This window comes from Trachypithecus francoisi, unplaced genomic scaffold, assembly GCF_009764315.1.
Source record: "Trachypithecus francoisi isolate TF-2019V2 unplaced genomic scaffold, Tfra_2.0 Lachesis_group12, whole genome shotgun sequence".
NCBI lineage: Eukaryota > Metazoa > Chordata > Mammalia > Primates > Cercopithecidae > Trachypithecus > Trachypithecus francoisi.
Genome location: NW_022681457.1, coordinates 37,636,734 through 37,649,493, shown reverse-complemented (window position 1 = coordinate 37,649,493; position 12,760 = coordinate 37,636,734). Strand labels below are relative to the sequence as shown.

Below are 12,760 nucleotides of genomic sequence, written 5' to 3'. Positions count from 1 at the left end.
AGATGGGGTTCTCCAGAGAAAGAGACCAATAGGATATGTGTGTGTGTGTGTGTGTGTGTGTGTGTATGTATTGTATGTGTGTAAAGAGATTTATTATAAGGAATTGGCTCATGCAATTATGGAGGCTGGCAAGATCAAATATCTGCAGTCAGCAAGCTGGAGACCCAAGAGAATTGATGGTATAACTCCAGTCCAAATGTCTGCAAGCTCTAGACTCAGAAAGAGCCAATGTTTCAGTTTGAGTCTGAAGGCAGGAAAGAACCAGTATTTCAGACTGAAGGCAGTCAGTTCTCTCTTATTCTTAGAAGGATCAGTCTTTTTCTTCTATTCAGGCTTTCAATTTATTGGATGGAACCCATCCACCCTAGGGAAGGCAATATGCTTCATTCAGTCTACCAATCTCATCCAGAAACACCCTTACAGATAAACCCAGCATGTTTGACCAAATGTCTGGGCATCCCATGACCTTGCCAAGTTGACACATAAAACTATCCATCACAAATCTACCCTTTGAAAACTTGGCATCCATAGGCATCTCCTTATACCACATTTAATCTACAAATGAAGACAATAATTAGATCACACTTCCCTCTAATATGATACAACTGTCTTCAGTACAACTGAGAAAGCACTAACCCCTTTTCCAGAAAAGGAGGTAATGTCCTTGAGTGATGTTCAGTCTTCTTGATATCTCATAACTTAAATACTATAATGTGAAATTGGCAATACTTAAATAATATGATGTGAAGTCAACGCATCTTATGTTACATTATAAGAGAATAAGAGAAGAAAGAAAATATTTTTTTAATATATGTGTATATATACACCAAAACATCACACAAAATAAGGTAGAAATAATCATGACAATTACAGACAGTCCTTATTTCTGTAACTGGTAGTTGGTAACTGTAGTTAGTAATTACAACTACCTTTTCCTTTTACTACCTCTTCTATATTTCCTTTGCCTTCAGCAAGCCCTAGCTAGTCAGAGCTCTTTAACTAGTGGGGTAAATCAAATCTTCATTCCTGAAAGGTCTTGGCCGTTCATAGTCCTGCCTGGATTGGGTTGTAGTTTTCCACTGACTTTTAACACAGAGTGTGACAGAACTGAGATAACCTAAGGAATCTTCTGTATTCCAGACATATTCTTTCTTTATTGCATTGTGCAGTAGTAGTCCAATTTCCCTTTGCTAATCAGGATCAATCACTTCAGCCAGCACAATAACTCCCTTCTTTGCCAGTTGATTTAGAGGCATAAGACAGTCAAAGTGGCTGGGCAAGAGTCTTAACTTCCAGGTCAAAAAGTTATTGCTATGTCTCTTGGTGGAAGCATACTTCTTTTGGAATTAAGACCTCTATGTTAGCAGAGCAAGGTTATAGAAACTGGAAGCAGATATTTTGCCCTTGAATTACTAGGGGTAATGGTGAGTGATGCTACTTCCATTTCCATTCTTGATTCCTGGACCTATGAATCCTGGCAATGGGAGAAACAGCGTCATATATTGGAAGCTGATTCAAAGCATATACAGCCTTCTGGAAAACCTTTCCCTAGTCCTGAAAGGTACTGCCACTTAGCTGGTGTTGTAATTGAGTCCTTAAAAGACTAGTCCACCAGTCTATCAAACCAACTACTTCAAGATGATTGTTGAACACAGTCAAAACAGTGAATTCCATGAGCACAGGCCCTTTTGCAGCACTGCATTTCCTGTGAAGTAAGCTCCTTGGCCAGAAGAAATGCTGTTTGGAATACCATAATGGCAGATGAGATATTCTTTAAGTCCATGGATGTTCGTTTTGGCAGAAGCATTACACATACAGAAGGCAAACTGATGTCCAGAATAAGTGGCTATTCCAATATGAATATAATGGAGGTGGTCCAGTGTAATCAACCTGCTACCAGGGAATGGTGCCATAATGGGGACTCAATGTTGGTTTCTGCTGCCAGCAGACTGGGCACGCAGTAATGGCTACAGCCAGGTCAGTCTTGGTGACTGCAGGCTCCTGTTGCTGATCTCATGCATGAAACCTCAACCTAGAACTTTTATGCTTATTCAGATCAAGTCAGAATTTAGTAGCCCTCCTATCCAATGCCATAGGTCTGTGTAAGTCAGATTATTCTGATTGCTGCTTTAACTCTGCTTCCCATTACAGTAACTTATCCACCTTGTCTTTGGTGGCTGAGTGTCACAACTTGGCGCCTACCACCCTGGGATCCAATTATTCCTATTGCATTTGGGTTTTCCAGTTAAGTGCCTGCGATGAAGGCCTTGCGGTGGGCCATAAGGTCTGTCCTACATAGAAGAGTGATAACAGAGTTCTTCAAGGCTGCCAGGGCTCCTCTCACAAATTTATTTCTCATACTCATGGTAAAGGGTATATCATCTGGACTCTCCCAGGATGGGTAAGTGATCTTAAATTACAAACCCACTCTAACAGTCCAACCTCCCTAAGCTTTGAATCCCTTCCTCTACATTAAATCAAGGCAACTCATTCATGGTGGGCCACCTTTTGGTCTGTTTTTCAGCCAGTCAATCAAACTGTTAGATCCCTTTCTAACTCTTTGAGTTGCAACATTAAATGTATACCTGGCTTAGTAAACCCATATCAATAACTTTGGCCTAATCCAACCCTTATCCCAGAGTCTTAGAATACATTCCCATGCATGTTTCCTGGATTTCTGTCTGTATAAAGTAGAAAATTCAAGTAGTTCTTTCTGAGTGTAATGTACTTCTGTATAGTCACATTTTTACCTCACCTTTAGAGATCTAGTTATAGGTCTAGAAGCAAAGAAATGTGGTGGAAGTGGGTCTTGAGGAGACTCAGCATTGCTTGGGATGCCATTGCAATTTCCTCAGGTAATGCTAGGTTAATCCCCTCAGATGGGGTGAAGTGGTTTCTTCTACTGGCAAAGATGACTCATCAGAATTTAGGGCCTAAATGTCCCCAGCTTCATCAGTGTCTCCCTACACATTCCTACTCCAACTGGTAGTCTCCCATTCCTTCCCAACTAATGCCCTCACTTTAACAGTAGATACCCTATAAAGTTGGGGATTCAACTTGTGTTGTAATTCTGGGACAGGATGAGATTCTGGGTTTGATTTTCAGCTATCTCAACCCTGTGACTATAGGAGATAAAGATTTCCTTCAGGGCACATTTAGGTGCTTTCAAGTCATTTATGCAGCAATGAGCTGGCAATTTGGTGTTTTTTTGTTATTTAACATTTTTTAGTTAAAAAGATAAGTAACACACATGCTTCTAAGTTAACACATTAAATAATGAATTAAATAGCAGCAAGGCTAATTAAATCCTGCTTTTGGAAGCAGTGAGGAGGTGACGCACATTTCCTGGTGTCTACAGCCACTGTCACAGAACTAGCTAGGGAAAGCACAGTTCCTGCTAACCCTGGTGTGCTTCCTTGCCTGCATTCACCTGGGAGAAAAGGCTCAATTTTGAGTAGAGGTTAGTGACCATAAAGAGGCTTTTTTCCCATCTAAGTTGAGGCTCCTGAACCAAGTTTTCAGATTCATGCAGCCCTGGGGATACATGGATCCCAGGTTAAGAAACCCTGCCCTTCTTACAGCCCCCCTGCTGTGATCCAGGGACACATGTGATGGCTGGTTCTTCCAGGTATGTGATGGGCAGTGCCTGGAAGTCCCTTGGGTGGGGGCCTGAGCTGGTAATTTGAATCCTTGAGTTTATCCTTTGCTTTCCCAATTTTGTCTAGTGACACTAGGAGCAACCAGCCAATTTCATTATATTCATTAGTTTGCCAAAAATGCTTAGAAGTATCATATATAAAATCACCTGGATCTCTGCTGCTTACAAGCAGTTGATTAAGAGTATATGATAGTGATATTTTACTTATCACTATTGTCAGATCATATCAGAACCAAGATTTGTATTAGGGTTCTCCAGAGAAAGAGAACCAATAGAGAGGGGGGCGGGGCAGGAAAGAGAGAGAGAGAGAGAGAGAGACAGAGAGACAGAGAGTGTGGGTGAAGAGATTCATTATAAGAAACTGGCTCATGTGATTTATGAAGGCTAACAAGTACCAAGGTCTAAAATGGACTAGCTATAGGTCCAGGAGAGTCAATGGCACAACTCCAATCCAAAGCTGGCAGGTTCTAGACCCAGAAAAAGCCAATGTTTCAGTTTGAGTCTGAAGATAGTAAAGAAGGCTGCCTTCCATATTGTAGGCAGCCAGGAAGGAGGAGTTTCCTCTTACTCTTTGGAAGGCTTTTTGTTCTATTCAGGCTTGCATTTATTGAGTGGGACCCACCCACATTAGGGAGGGCAATCTGCTTTACTCAGTCTACCAATTCTAATCTCATCCAGAAACACCCTCACAGACTTATCCAGAATAATGTTTGACCAAATGTCTGGGCACTCTGTGGCCCAGTCAAGCTGACATGTAAAATTAACCATCAGAGGCACTAATTAGCTTTTAATCTTAAGTAAGACATGCACCTTATTTATATGAGAAATTGTAACTGACACATTCAAAATTACAAACACTAATATTATTTATTAACATTATTTTTGATTTATCACATACCCTTAAGTATAAAATAGATTTTTCTCATTCTATATAATAAATCATTATGAGCCGGGCATGACAGCTCAGCCTGCAATCACAGCACTTTGAGACACTGAAATGAGTGGATCACTTGAGTCCAGGAATTCAAGATGAGCCTGGGTAACATGGTAAAACCCCTTCACTGCTAAAATACAAAAATTAGCTAAGCGTGGTGGTGCATGGCTATAGTCCCAGCTACTCAGGAGGCTGAGGCAGGAGGATCGCTTGAGCCTGAAAGGTGGAAGTTGCAGTGAGCCAAGATTGTGCAACTGCACTCCAGCATGGGCAACAGAGTGAGACCCTATCTCAAGAAATAAATAAATAAAATAAAAATAAATAAATCATCATGGACTTTCATTTAAGGTAAATAACTTCATCTTAGGGACATTTTAAGGTATCTTAAATAAGAAAAAGTATTTTTATTTAAGTTTTGTTCATATCTGTATATATTGTGAGTGATCATTTAAAAAGATATTTTGTAAATTAATTTAATAGAGTAAAAATCAATGTGTTACATAGTTGATATGTAAAAACTACTTTCTTTAAAGGAATAAAATTTTAGGTAGGTAAAATAGATTTTCTGTAAAGTTACCTGAGTTGCCTAGTGCTTTCCTTCCTGTTGTAACATCATAGTCAACATTATTGCACATGGAGACAATTACTGAAAGACCTTCATATTTTGCTACTTAATATGATGAAATTAAAGCCAACTGACTAATTTTGCATTATTTGAATTTCTCAATTTCATCTTTTCCTTATCTATATCACGGCTATCAAACTAATGATTCCCACTTTCATTGGAAATGAAGGAACAAAAATATAAATGCTATGATATGTGTTTACTATCTAAATTGTTTTAAAAGCTATTTGTGGGTGTCTGTAAAATTCAATAATAATAAAAGAATACATAAAAAAGGACTCAAAATTAATATACTTAAAATAAAAGAATACCTTCAAGCTCAGTAGATATTCACAAACAGCATAACAAATGCCAATACCTTCTTCTGTATTAGTACCTCTGCCAAGTTCATCAATTAATATGAGCGATTTGTCATTAGCATTATGTAGAATATATGCTATCTGAAATATATAATTTTAATATTTATTCATTGTAACCAAACAGCTGTCAATATCACAGGAAAAAATGAGGAGAAATGCAGTCTCATAAAGTTCATCTGAAATGTATTTTTATAGAGACATCCTGCCGAGCAGAAAATAATACATTGTTTTCCTTTCTAAAAATCTCATGACTAATAATTCCAGAATAGCTGATGTGTACATACACATATGCATATGTATAAGAGACAACATAGAGTAAATAACCAGTATCTAAAATATTGATGCTTTAGATACAGTGAAAAAAAGCAATAAATGAAATGTTTAAACTAAGCACAAAGATGGTCATTTTCTTCTCCACAAATGACTAATCTATTACTGCTATAAAATATCCAAAATCATCTCTCAAAGTTATTTAAGTATTACTCTATATCCTGTAAAGATGAAGTAAAGAAAAATTTAAGAAAAAACACCTAAGTCATGATACTTGGTTTAACAAATCAATTTAAATTCACGACCAATGGAGACCAAGACTTAAATTGACAGAAGTGCTCTTTTCCACTGAAGATTATTAATCTCTTTCTCAAAAATAGAATTTTACCTTTATTATATTATGACACAATAGTAACTTTGATGGACATTTTACCTTTCTATGAGACTAAGCTTTTTGAGGGCTAGGACTATTTAAAAATATACCTTAAGTGCCTGATATATTGCTACAATCTGTTATAGATATTCAATACACAATAAATAATTATATAAATTGTGGGACAAATGATAACTTTAATCACCACCTATCTACTTGAAGAAAATTATCCAACTAAACAGTGATCTTAAATTCTTAATACAGATATCCCAAGAGTTACACTTAATTCCTTTAGTTCTAAAGGTTACTTGATGTTTGCTCAATCAGAAATAGGTGATACTTTGGTACAGGAAGTGAAATTTCTATAAGAACAAAAAAGAAGATGATTTTTGGAAGCCTTCTAACACAGTAATCTTTTGTTTTAAAACCGAGCCTATGAAGAACAATAAATACTATGCAAAATGGTACTGAACCAGTTATCATTTCCTGAAGCCTTTTACTTATTCCCTATAAAAACATTTAGGCACACTTTTATTACTTAATAACACTAGCTCTTTCTTTTAAAATTGTATTTTCAATAAAACATTGTCTTCCATTTCCACATAAAATAGAAATTAGGAGGCTGTCTCTGACTGCCCTCTGGCTCTTAGAAAAGGGTATAAGCACATTTGCATATTTTAGTATAAAAATATTTTATGTGATAACTGACCATTAGTGAGAGAATTTAATGTTTTTAACATAAGAAAAGTTTTGTTTGGGTACCTCTTTCATTTCTTTCATAAATGTTGATGAATTTGTTTCGATATCATCATCAGTACTGATTCTTGTAAAAATCTGTTTAGTAATCCTAAACGAAGAATATTCTGCTGGAACATATGATCCTGTAAAATATAAGGTCAAGATAAATTGAAATGTGTTTATAAAATATAAGTACTAATAACATTTTGCACTTCTCAGATTATTTACAAGGATTATATGGTAGAAAGAACACTAGATATGGCCTTAGAAGACATGACCCCAGCCCTATTCCTTATTATACAAGCTTAAACAGCACTTAAACTTTCCCAGTTCTAGCCGGGAGTGGTGGCGGGAAACTGTGGTCCCAGCTACTAGGGAGGCTGAGGCAGGAGAATGGCGTGAACCCGGGAGGCAGAGCTTGCAGTGAGCCGAGATCGCACCACTGCACTCCAGCCTAAGCGACAGAGCGAGACTACGTCTCAAACAAAACAAAACAAAACAAAACAAAGCAAAACAAAAACAGTTGCTCTACCTACTGTACAAAGTTATCTGGAAGTTCAAATAAGACAGTAAATATTCAAGTACATAACAAAGAGACTGTTATAAGCTCAATAAAAATTTTAAATAACTTACTTGAATGATAAAGAACATTCAAAATATTAAAATGTGAAGGGAATGCTTATAAAGCTTATGAATATGCCACTTACAGTGATCTATTCATTATACGTGGTATGCATTGAAACATCACTATGTATCTCTTAAATGTGTGCAACTATTATGTCAAAAATAAAATAAATTTAAAAAAGAAATATGAAAATCTGAAGCAAATGCCTATAAAGCTGAAGTTAATAAAATCATTATAAAAAGATATAAAGAAATATCTGTGATTACAAACATGCAGAAACATTCAGAAGCAAAACATTTAATAAAAAGAAACATTCAGAAGCAAAACATTTAAATAAAACCAAAACATTTAATAAAAAGAAAAAGAAAGTGAATTTTCACCCACAAGACTGTTTCTGCCCAAAAAGTTATTGAGCTAACTCATCTAAAATATTCGTTTCTTAAAAACAAATAATCTGATTAATGCACCCGTCTCAATATAGAATAATATCTAAAAGGCATTCTAACATTATAAGAAGATAAAATATACAAGTAGTTGAATGGGAAACGTACCACATATACAGAATTCTGTATAGATAAAATGGTGAAATAGTAGGCGCAAAAAAACAAAGCCAGATTACTCCAAGATTAAAAACAAAAATAAGGATAAAGAATAGGGCTTAACTCTGAGGAACAAGGAGTAGCAAGAAAAGAAACCAAAAGTCAGGCTAATACTAATGAAAATAAAAGTAACAATCATAACAGTAGTAATTATAACAACTGCACCAATACCATTCGACATACTAGGTCTTTTATATCCACTCTTCCTAATTTTCAAAATAACCCAATAAATTGCATATTATTTTTCTCATTTTACAAATGAAAAGTGGAGGCTCAGGACCCAGTGTGAGTATATATATACTGGGTAGTATATATAAGGTATTATATATATATAATATATCTAATGTATATAATATATATTTATATTACATATAGAAGGTATTATATATATACCATATATACACATAGCATATATTATTAAGCAGTATATGTTTGTATTTTCTCTGCTCTCTTAACCTCCATCAAAAAGTTTCTCAACCTTTCTTATCTAGATTATTACAGAAGCCTCCTGGCTGTTATTTTTGCTTCTAGTCTAGCTCTCATCTATGCACCAGCTAGAATGATCTATCTAAAAATTAAATCTGATCATACCATTCTCTTACTAAATGTCTTCAGTAGCTCCCTACAGATTACTGGATAAAGCTCAATCTTCTCAAGTAAATACCTAAAACCCTCCATGACCTAACTACTGCCCATCTCTCCAACTTTACACCTTGCTACTCCTCACAGTTACTCTTTGCTCTATGAAGCAAAGGAAGTACAAAGCCTCTGGACTACTTTTTTGTAGTTCCTTGGGCACATCATAGTATTTTTTTTCTTCTGAGTTTTGGAACATGCTCTTACCTCTGCCTGGGAAGTTTCCTTCTTTTTCATACTTTCCCCTTAAATCCATAGCATTTTATTTTTATTACCTCAGTCCTTATAAAAATTATTAGAAGTAGGTGTTACCATAGTTTTCATTTGCAGATAGGAAAACCAAGCCTTAATGAGGTTAAGCAATTTGCCTAAGATTACACAGCTAGTAACTCGACAAGCTGGATCTACCTTCCAAGTCTATGGTCCTAACTTCCATGCCTTTCAAGTCCCACTGGTGTCTTACGGTCAGACTATGTGAGATATTATATATGTTTCAGGTGTTTCAGAGGTTTAAGATGGTCAGTGACAAGAGAAGTATCATTATCTTCAAGTATTTGAAGAGCTAATATTGGGAATAAATACTAGATTATTCTGGAGTATATAGAAGAATAAGGATAAATGAGTTGAAATTATAGAAATTGGGTTTCAGTTCAGTGTAATGAATACTCTAATTAAATTAGGGCTGTCCAGCAACTGGACAGCCTGTTTTTTTATAGAACAGAGTTCCTCATAGCTATTCAAATAGAAATATTATGTCTTACATGAAGCAGGTAGTATTCTTATAAGGGGAGGGAAATTAGCTAAAATGTCCTTTTATTTCCAATAAACCTACAAAATCAATAAAATATTTACTCTTCATTAACTCATTCATCTCTGATTGTCCCAGTACTAAGGGTGAATTTATACTGTATCACCAATATTATTATTGCTTTGTTGTCCTTACAAATCATTACATTAGACCAAAGTTTCTCACCCATGACACTACTAGTAACTTGGGCTCAATAAATCTTTCTTATGTGTGTGCGTATAGTGGGCTGAGGAAGGCTGGGGAGCGTGGAGAGGGAGAGCTGTTCTGTGCATTGTAGGATTTTTAACAGCATTCCTGGATTCTACACTCCCTTCACTTGTGACAACCAAAAATGTTTCCAGATATTGCCAAATGCTGGGAGTTGGAAGGTAAGGGATCAAAACCCCCCCTGCTTGAGAACCACTTCATTTTGGCCAAGTATCTCATCTCTGATTCATACAGTTCTCAAGGAAATCCAGTTTTCAGAGATAGGAGTTAAGCTGTGCAACCATATTAAGAAATAGGTGACAATGTTGGCTCAGTGACAGCCATTTAGATAAATATATGCACATGTGTGTGTATAATATATCAACTGCTATAGCCGAGTTATTGTTTCTCCTCAAGTTAAGGGAAATGTTTCTCTGCTCAATACTATATTTAATAATTTTGGAAAAAACTCACATGGATTATTAAAGGCAACAGCTTAACCTACTCATTTCACTTTTTCTCACAAGGTTTGTTTTTGAACCAGAAATAATTGCATGATTCAGTTTAGTAATAATTGATGCAACTTTAATAGTTATAGTAAGAATGGTCCCACTTTTGCAGTATCCCAAAAACATTTTCGTGCAATGCAATTGAAATTGGATGAAGCTTAATAAATATCGAATAGTAAAGTTATACTCTACGCAACAGACACACTGTAATATTTTTAGGTAACAGAATCTGCTCCAAACTGTTCTCGGGTTAATTAGGCACATGGACCCCAAAAAAATTAGGCACAAAGCATTCTGAAAAGAGTGTCAAACTGGTCATTATAAATAAAGCCATAACTTACCAATCTGGGCCATTATCTGACAAAGAGCAATCTGTTTTAAATATGTGGATTTTCCACTCATGTTTGGTCCAGTTATGATCAAAAAATTACTCCCTTCTGTAATATAGGTATTGTTGGCAATAGGTTTTTCCGCAGATATTTTTTCAAGAATAGGATGCCATCCCTGTTTGATTGCTAAAGTATCAGTAAATTCAGGTCGAACTTAAGAAAAAAAAAATAGAATGGTTTTTAAAGATTAATATATTTGTGTCTAAAGATTTTGTAGTGTGTATGTACTCTCTATATCTTAGTGATTTTCACACTGGTCAATTTGGAATAATAACATTAAGGTATTATATTATCCCAAATCCCCACCCAAATTCTTCTAATTTATAATAGACATACTCTAATCACTATCACAACTTTTTTTTTTTATTATTATACTTTAAGTTCTAGGGTACATGTGCATAACGTGCAGGTTTGTTACATATGTATACTTGTGCCATGTTGGTGTGCTGCACCCATCAACTCGTCAGCACCCATCAATTCATTATTTATATCATGTATAACTCCCAATGCAATCCCTTCCCCCTCCCCCCTCCCCATGATAGGCCCCAGTGTGTGATGTTCCCCTTCCCGAGTCCAAGTGATCTCATTGTTCAATTCCCACCTATGAGTGAGAACATGCGGTGTTTGGTTTCAGTTCTTGTGACAGTTTGCTAAGAATGATGGTTTCCAGCTGCATCCATGTCCCTACAAAGGACGCAAACTCATCCTTTTTTTATGGCTGCATAGTATTCCATGGTGTATATGTGCCACATTTTCTTAATCCAGTCTGTCACAGATGGACATTTGGGTTGATTCCAAGTCTTTGCTATTGTGAATAGTGCCGCAATAAACATACGTGTGCATGAACTATCACAACTTTTATTCACTTCTAGAGAACTCTAGAATTTAGTTCTTTACCATTGCTGAGCTCCAAAATAGTTTATAAAATTTTCAGCTTTGTGTAAATTAAAAAGAACCAAGTAGACCATGCATGGTGGCTCATGCTGGTAATCCCAGCACTTTGGGAGGTCGAGGAGGGCAGACTGCTTGATTGCTTGAGCTCAGGAGTTCAAGGCTAGCCTAGGCAACATGGTCAAACCCTATCTCTACAAAATATATATATTAGCCAGGTGTGATGGCTCATGCCTATAGTCCCAGCTACTTGTGGGGCTGAGATAGGAGGATCTCTTGAGCCTGGGAGGTGAAGACTGCAGTGAGCTGAGACTGTGCCACTGCACTCCAGCCTGGGTGACAAAGTGAGTCCCTGTATCAAAAAAAAATAAAAATAAAAATAAAAATAAAAAAGAACCAAGTACTCATTGATTGTACTTTAAAAATCATAATTTGTTACTGGTACTATAGAGTTGCACATTTACTTACTCTATCTTAAACACTACTTCCCCACTTTAAATAATATTTCAAATTTGGCACACTTAGCATTTATTTATGTATTTATTAGAGACAGGGTCTTGGTCTGTCACCCAGGCTGGAAAGCGGAGGCAAAATCATAGTTTATTGCAGCTCAAATTCCTGGGTTCAAGCCATCCTCCTGCCTCAGCCTCCCAAGTAGCTGGGAGTACAGGCACCTGCCACAACTTCTCACCATTTTTTTTTAAGAGATAAGGTCTTGCTATGTTGCCCAGACTGGTTTTAAATACCTAGCTTATAAGTTGAGGTAAGATTATAGAATAAAATCAAATATAAAAATAATTATTTATAAGCCTATGTAGAAATGTTGTATAAAAGGAAATTTCAGAGAATAGGGAAGATCAACACAAATAATTTGTTAATTTATAGAAACAAAAAAGGATCAGGTCTCTATGGATACCACCTGAGGTGAGGCGAGGAGGAAGAGGGTGAAAGGATATGTGAAAACCAAAATGTTACATACCTTTATCTCAAATGCATAGATAAACTTGAAAACATTCATCATAAAAGTGAGGTTAGAAAAAAAATTTTAAGTATTTTCAAAAATTCATTCTTTATAGATATGGAGTTTCAGAATGATCCTTCTCAAACTAAAATGAAGCAATACTAAATCTCTTAATAGTTTTTTAAAAAAAACTACCATT

General features: G+C 35.9%; 1 protein-coding gene across 1 annotated transcript in view; it reads right to left on the bottom strand.

Moving 5' to 3' along the window:
* MSH4 (mutS homolog 4) overlaps positions 1 to 12,760 on the bottom strand; it is a 127,525-nt gene that overhangs the window by 23,215 nt on the left and 91,550 nt on the right. Inside the window, 3 exon segments of the mRNA XM_033225331.1 lie at positions 5,529 to 5,657; positions 6,982 to 7,100; positions 10,662 to 10,862. Of these exon segments, the coding sequence (XP_033081222.1) occupies positions 5,529 to 5,657; positions 6,982 to 7,100; positions 10,662 to 10,862 (449 nt within the window).